General features: G+C 53.0%; 1 protein-coding gene across 1 annotated transcript; it reads left to right on the top strand.

The window, feature by feature from the left end:
- The first annotated feature begins 1,554 nt into the window (after positions 1-1,554).
- Positions 1,555-6,855, top strand: LOC122384661. Its single transcript, XM_043372285.1, has 2 exons — positions 1,555-2,256; positions 6,025-6,855. The coding sequence occupies exons 1-2, from the start codon at positions 2,184-2,186 to the stop codon at positions 6,333-6,335; spliced, it is 384 nt and encodes a 127-aa protein (XP_043228220.1). The 5' UTR covers positions 1,555-2,183; the 3' UTR covers positions 6,336-6,855.
- Positions 6,856-7,877: the final 1,022 nt, after the last annotated feature.

Raw genomic sequence — 7,877 nt, 5'->3', positions numbered from 1 at the left:
AATAGTTCCCGCATCATCAAGAACAATAGGGAAGGCTTGAAGTGAATAAAATAATTTAAACGGTTTTGTAATCTGTGTGAAGGCACTTCTAAAATTGCCTGTAGAGATATTGAAGGCAAAAGTTCAACTTTTTCACAAGACGGATGTCTATAAACCTATTTAACTTGTGACAACTCAGCCGGTATTTCGTCGCCTACAGCCCAGCTTTCCCTAGTGACCGATAGAGGCGCTGCTATCGATGTCCGCCCGTGCCGCCTAACGGACTACCGAATCGATCGTACGACATGACAAACGCTTCTTTATCAAGCCGATGGCGAATGAGGCACGTGATCCGTTCAGGATCTCAGTTTTTGTTTTGCCAAAAAAGCACACCATTGTTCAAAGAACACGAGATGATTGACGTGGAAGATGAAGCACGGGAGCTTCCGTGTGCTGGTGAGACTGCGAGGAGATATGTGCGCCTTTTTGGCCTGTTCTGAGAACTACGGTCGGAATAGGAGTTCGGAGGCCTGGCCTGATGGTTTGCGGATAATTTAGATGGACGATTCTGCTCGATTATGGCTTGGTCCATTTGTGTTGGTCTGTGGTCTGATCTGTCGGTAGTCGGACTATGTGTTAGTGTTATGTTTGTTAGTGGTATGTTTGTCCGTCTGCCCTATCTATCTGGCCCGCCAGCCCGTCTTTCAGTGCTGTCTGCCTGCCTGTCTGTCTGCCTGTCTGCCTACCTACCCGCCAGCCAGAAACCAGTCTGCCTGTCCGCCCGTCAGTGCCATGTCTGCCTGCCTGCCTGTCTGTCTGCCAGTGTTGTCCGCCTGCCTGCCTGCCCGCCTGTCAGTGCTGTGTCTGCCGTCTGTCCGCCTGCCTGCCTGTCACTGCCATGTCTGCCTGCCGTCGGCCACCTGCCAGTGACGATCCACATCTGCTAACGATCGTGACGGCACGCGTGACGCCGCACGCGCCGTGACCCGTGACGCCGTCAATGGGCCCGTTACCGACCGTTCAGGAGCGGTACAGGGATGGGTCGGGACTGCGGCCCGGCGCCGGTGACGCCAGAGGTCGGGGATTTCACCGGTGCAGTGTCAGCTCACCCGCGGGGTAAAGGTTCGCCGCCCCGGGCAGGAACGGGTAATTAGGTAGGTCCATGCCTCAGTTCATAAACAAACAAACACACACGAGTTTCACTAAAGTGACTGTCATTCGCTGCCGGCCGTGCGGCTACTGTGTTCCGGCTATAGAGTTAGAGACAGACCCGTTCGTTCGCGGCTGGCCATCTGGCGTTCACGGCAATCACACCGGCTGCCGTACTGTGTCGCGTGTGTCACCGTGGTGCCAGTTCATCGTCCGCGCTGAGGGTGTCGTATAGGAGAGTCTCGCTAGGGACTGATAAAAATCACAGGATCATCCCTTAGTCCACATTGTCGCAGGTAATCCACGTCCCGAACCGAATCTCCGCACCCGTGCGCTCACGCGCACACCTGATCACGTCCTGTCTCGGTCGGGCGGGCCCGTATTCCGGCGGATCCCACGCTCGGTTGGTGTTGTGCGTGGTGACCCAGGTGAAGTGAGGTGCCGGTCGGGTGGGGTCGCTCCCGCTCCGCGCCGCTGCCTAAGTGTAACGGGTCGGTCCTGCGGGCCCCAGTGATCGGTGGAGTGGGTCGCGCGCGGCGCGCCCTATACGAGCGCGGAGAGATCGCCGCGACTGCGGGCGGCGGCGGCGGTGGCGGCGGGCGGCGGCAGTCCTTCCCGCGGCCGCCCCCAGCTCGGCGGTGAGCAGTGCGCGGCGCTGAGGCACGTGACACAGATCGGGGACGGTACGGGTGCTCCGCGAGGCCGCGGGTGTGACAGCCGGGGCGGACAGACGGCGGAGGACCGGCGAGGTGTGCACCCCACACGGAGCTGAGGTCCCCAGGCTGCCTACTGTCGAAGACTACTGAAGAATCGCGGCACGTGCAGCGGAGGGAAGGCGCCCGCTGTATTATCAGCAACATCGTGGGTGTCCTGTGCTCCTGCCTGCCGAAGTGCTGAAGCTACCAGTAGCCAGTGGCTTGTGACGTGCTGTAGCACCAGTATCACCAAGGACTGTGGCACTGCCCGGCACAGTGGTGGAGAGTGTCACAGAGTAGCGCGAGCTATGGTTTGACCGTAGAAACCACTGCGCGCGCCCAGTGGTGAGGTCACTGATCATGCCGCCTGCTCGGCTGTCGGGAATGGCCCTACTGCTGCTGCTCGGTCTTCTGGTGGTCGCTTCGGTCTCAGGTGCGTACCTAGGCATATTAGCCTACAAACAAACACGCATAGATACCATACCTACACAAAGTAAACGTCGAACACACGCACGTCTGGAAACTCTCGGATGGCGGCAATTGGATTGCTGTGCAAACATTTGTTCTCTGTTTAGTGTCTATAGAAACTCACTATTCAGCAATTCATGGTCATGTTGATCAAATTCTCAAATGCTACGTGCTAGCTTTCACTTGTTACTTCACTGATTTGTACGATGCTTATTTTAGATCGGTTGCGGAAGGTCACTCATAGACTTTGATATATATAATTGTTGCACCTGTTTGTTTACTTGTTATCCGTGTGGTATACTTTCACCCACTCTCAGCTGAATGATCCGACGGTAAATTATGGAGCTTATCGACTACCTACTCACCTACCAGTGAAGCTTGTTTCCGGGGAATAACCTATTAGGTACCCAGATATTTGATGATCGTCGGCCGCATAGGACAACGATCGGTTATCTAGTCGTATTTTTTGCATCTGCTATTTACGTTAGGATATATGGAATTATGTAAAAAAATGTGCATGGAAAATATGCTCGCAGTCGCCACTACCGAGATAAACAGCAAGTGGCTTTTCGGTCATGCAGGTCGGCTTATTTACATGACATGTTCGATTTTGCCCTATCCTTTGGGACATGCTGTGAGATGATATAAGGCGGTGCACCGGCAGACAGTCCGGCATTCATAGGCACTCGATCCCGTGTCTCTGGTAGCTGCATATAGCTCCCTATGTGGACGGTATGGGAGCCATTTCGCACGTGTCTGGGAGCCATCTCTCTCCCTATGGCCGTACGGAATCCATCTCTCCCCGTGTCTCCGGGAGCCATCTCTCCCCCTGTGGTCGTATGGGAGTCATTTCTCCCCTGTGTCTCTGGGAGCAATCTCTCCCTTGTGGTGGATGGGAGCCATTATAGAGTTCAGTGATGGGAGCCATCTCTCCCCCTGTAGTCGTATATGGGAGCTATCTCTCCCTGTGTCTCTGGGATCCATCTCTCCCCCCTGCGGCCTACCGTTTGGTGCCGGGGTAACGCTCCTATCAGTGAAAGCCGGCCCTGGTGTCCGGCTGGAGATGACACAGATCGCAGAGCGGCCAGCCGCCGACGAGAGAGCGGCCCCCGGTACCGCAGACACGGGCACAAGTGGTGGCGTTCGGGCGTCCTCCTTTGCGGAGAAACTACCATCAAGGGCACTTAAACCCTAAAATTCACAGCCGATCCATAAATTAGAGGCAGCTGTATGCACCTTCCTTCGCCAGCGCCGAGGGCATTATACGATTGAGCACCCGTCGCCGCATACTATCGAGACGCTTGAATGGGTATTGGATATTTCTCACGCACTTTAGCTGTGATCGGCGGACGGAGCAAACCGCCGGTGTGGGTGTGGGGGGTAGGGCAGGGAGGGACTGCTTACGTCCTTTAGGTCCAGTCCTTGGACTACAGGGACCACTATTTGCCACAAGTACCTATTTGCTTTCAACTGCTGCTTTCCGCGAAGAGTGACAATTGGCGCATATCCCATGAGCTCAGGGTTGGGCAGTGATGCTAGAAGTTACAAACCTAACTAAGAACGCCACGCGTCTGGCATGCCACGAATGCTTATCTATACGACGCATTGCAAGAAATGACCTGAGGGGTATACACTGCAGTAGACCTGAAAGCAAACGTGTTGAACACCGCCGCAGCACCGGGGAGACCGTCACCTTAGCACGGCTTACTGCGCGCCGTTTTACGCTGGTCGTTTACGCTGGTCGTTTTACAGTCTGAGCCAGAACCGTTACCGATTGAAGCCAGGACCGGCACTTTGGACGCGATGGTCGCACATAGACGCTCGAACAATGCCGGGCCACAGACAAATGTGCAGACGGTTGATAAAGTCTCATATTTATGCACGTCGCATACAGATCACGGCACACGTATAGTAATGCGATTGGTTACGTAATATGTTCACAGACAGAGGAGAACTAGTCACACGGATTCAGGCCCAGGTCAGATACGTGCAGTCCACGCGTGAGCACATCCGTGCGAGCGATAGTTCGGAGTAAGACGTGACGGCGAATGGCGATATTATCGTGAGTTCATAGCCTGACTGGCAAATGGATGGCAAGGATGGTCCTTGGCCGCACATGCATATTTCGTAGATAATCCGGAGACAGCAATACCGCTCGAAAGGTAACCAGAGAGTCAGCGACTGCAATACGGAACAAAACAGTAGCACCAGTGGGCGACGATACGCCCGCAAACAGGCAAAGCATTGGACAAGCAGCGATGTGCGAGCCTGCGAGCGGAACAAAACAGCGTATACAATTACAAGGGCAACACACTCACCAAAAAGGTGGTCACGGAGCATCTTAAGCTTAGGGTTTATCTTTGCTGAGCAAGTGGATGGCAAGTGGAGGCGAAGCATTTATGTCGTAGACACTACGGTGACTGCAATACAATGGCGATCACTAACCCCGACAGCGACTGCAATATAGAACAGAACAGTAGCACCAACACGGGCGACGGTACGCTCGCGAACAGGGCAGAAAGGGGACAAAAGCCGACGCGGGTGCACCAATGTGTGGACGGCACAGGACATGGCAGGGCAGGGACAGCAGTGAGCACATTGTCGGCCCAGACAGGTGGCCACCAGTAACGGAGCATCGCTAGCTTAGGGTCCAGCTTAGCTGAGCAAGGGGATGGCAAATAACTAGTGCATTTCGGTACCCACCTAAATACTACGGAGACTACAATGCCACGCAAAAACTAGCCCCGACAGTCAGCGACTGCAATATAAAACAAAACAATAACACCCACCTGAGGGTTTCCGCTGCACGATTCACGGTTGCTTCCGGCAGCCAAAACATATAGACCAATGTGAGTCTGGTAGACTTATCCAAGGACTCCTCCACCGGGGTGGGGGGGGGGGTGGGGGGGGGGGTGGAGGGGGTTGCAGGGGTCCGGACCCCTTCTCCAACCATTTCACTTACGTAATGCAGCCTAATGTGCAAGTGTGCATTTTGGGTCGGACCCTCCAATCTTGAAACTGTTGCGGACCCCTGGGTCTATCAACTATATTTTTTTTTTAGAGAAATTAAACGGCGACCTTACATTTCTGTTATTCTACTTATAACTTACATAGCTATCCTGCAGCTGCTGGAAACTAACAGAAGGGAAGCAGACATGACCGTTTTGAGCGGCACGGATAATCAGTACTATAAACGGAACCAAACGGAAAATATACCAAACGGAACGATGGTGCTCCAAGCCTTGCTTCAAGCACACAATAAGACGGATGCATTGGGAATAGGAAAAGAAAATGAACGTCATGTTTTGTGGAAACAGTCTCGATTGGTCTATTCATAACAGTACAGGCCGCAGGGCCTTGAGATGAGAGTGCCTATAAGTGGACTTATTTAGCTGATTCGACCACCACGACCGGCTTACCTATGTGTCGCAGGATTGAGCACTGTCCGTTGGGACTGGCTTGCAGTTGTGAGAGAGCCCGGCAGCTCGAAATGTCACGTCGGAGGGATTATCTCTGACAGGAGCTACTCTCATCCGTTTACTGGACGGGATCGTCATGTTTGCGATTGAGGATGATGCTGGGTTGTTCCTGATTGCTGTTCTGGGGCTGAAAAGGACGGATATCCTGTGTCCGTCGACAAAGAGGCCAATATGACCTCAGCTCCAATGGGATCATGTGCCCTTTGATCTACGGTTGCAGACGAGACTAACAGCACCTCTGTTTTTTTCCATAGGTGCCGAGCTGAGCGACCCCACCGCTCCCGCCGAGCTCCACCACAGCCCAGCGTCGCTGCTCTCTCCTAGTGCCATCTACCGGGCGTTCCTCGACCACCTGGCGGCGAGGAGACGAAGCTTGAGTACCGGGCATTCGCCGCCAGGAGAGGGCCGCTCCGAGGACGTGCAGGTGCGGCCAGTCACCCTGGCAGAGGGACTGTGGATTTTCGGTGGCTCCGTGGCGTTCAGTGTGGCGAAGGTGCTCGGTTTGTCGCTGCTGTACTACGTGGCGCCAGGCTTCGTGGAGACCTGGGGCCCGACGTTCGGCTGAGCGCCGTTAGATGTCGCGGAGGTCTGGGTACCGAGTAACGGCGCAGATGGCGCTCGGTACCGGGACGTTCCCTCACGGCCCTCCGATGGGAGCTAAATTCTCTCGTGCCCAGGTATTCCAAAAGCGAATATTAGGCGACAATCAGGACCGGACATATGCCCAAGCATGCATCACGTGTATACCTATACCAACTCCGGTGAAAACCCATTCAAACGTGTCTTGTGGATACTCAGAACACTAGCCGGTGTTCCATTGTTGATGTTCTAATGCGCAGCTCAGTATTTCGGGCTGACATGTGATGTGAGTACAGAAGGTTATGCCTTGTGTGTTTTTGTTTTGCTAGCAAGAGCTATTATACGTGTGTTGTTATGATTACCATGTTATTGCCAATGTCATGAGCTGTCAACGCATTCGAGAAGTCCCAACAAAAATGTACCAACTTTGTGCATGCTCCATGCTGCTTCTGAGGTGTAAACTAGACGTGGGATTATGGAAAACAAAACAACTGGGAAACTCGACATTTGATGCTTTTGTGCCAGTGCCAGACTCAATAAGTATTATGGCGCTTTTATTAAGAAAACCAGAACCCTGAGCGCGAGTCACGGAGAGGCGGACTCGAGCTTGGTATAGCGGAGCTTGGGGCGAACGCAGTCGGCTAATGTCGAACCGACGGCCCTCGGCGGCGCCGGGGTTTCCCAGGCCAGCAGAACCCTGAGGCCAGTCGACGAGCCTTCATCGGGCCTCCTTGCAGTGCACGAGACTGAGTCATTGTTAATTTGTGGACTGGAAATAGCAGCATAAATAACGGATTCGCACGCTACGTACACCGAACAATTTAGCGTATTCTACATGACGCAGCCCTAAAAGACAATTTTGCATTTGGGCTGTCCTGCTTTGTTGTTCTGTTCCCGCAAAGACATGTTTAAAATGATATCGTTGTGTTCTTATCGAAAGTTATTTAATAAAATCGTATCATTGTGGCAGCCGTTTAGTATGAATTTCACAGAAAAAAAAAACACGAACCCCTCCACCCTGCGTGACTGGACGGATATTTCAAACCCCAGTCATCGCCGAAAATAACACTTTTCTACGCTGGGAAAGTGTGACTTCTGCATTTCATAGACGAGCTAAATTAAGGGCAAAAATATCCTTTAATTTGAAGACTTTCGTCAAGAGATGTAATGAAGAGTGTAAAAAATATCTATCGGTCTTCTGCAGACAAAAGGTTGAACGGGAGCAAGCATGGTAGGCGACAGGCTTTTTCGCCCTTATTCAGTAAAATTTTTTTTCGTCGAAGTGTTCTTGAACCAAATGTCAGGCGTGCTGAAACTTCAGCATACTCGTATGCTTCAGCTCTCTATCCTCGGCGAGCTCCAATCCGAGCGAACGCGAAATAAGCCGTCGGGAGGGGGCGCGAGAGCATTTCCCATCCACCGGCGAGGGTCAATTTCATTTTCAGCTAAATGCGATGCTTATAAACTTGCGCGTAACATACACAGAGAAAAGACGTGACCACCGGTGTTGGCCATTCGGTGTCGACCA

Source organism: Amphibalanus amphitrite, unplaced genomic scaffold, assembly GCF_019059575.1.
Source record: "Amphibalanus amphitrite isolate SeventyFive unplaced genomic scaffold, NRLGWU_Aamphi_draft 000195F_arrow, whole genome shotgun sequence".
NCBI classification, from domain to species: domain Eukaryota; kingdom Metazoa; phylum Arthropoda; class Thecostraca; order Balanomorpha; family Balanidae; genus Amphibalanus; species Amphibalanus amphitrite.
Note: the sequence above shows the minus strand (reverse complement) of the source record. Positions and strands in the feature narration are given on the sequence as shown.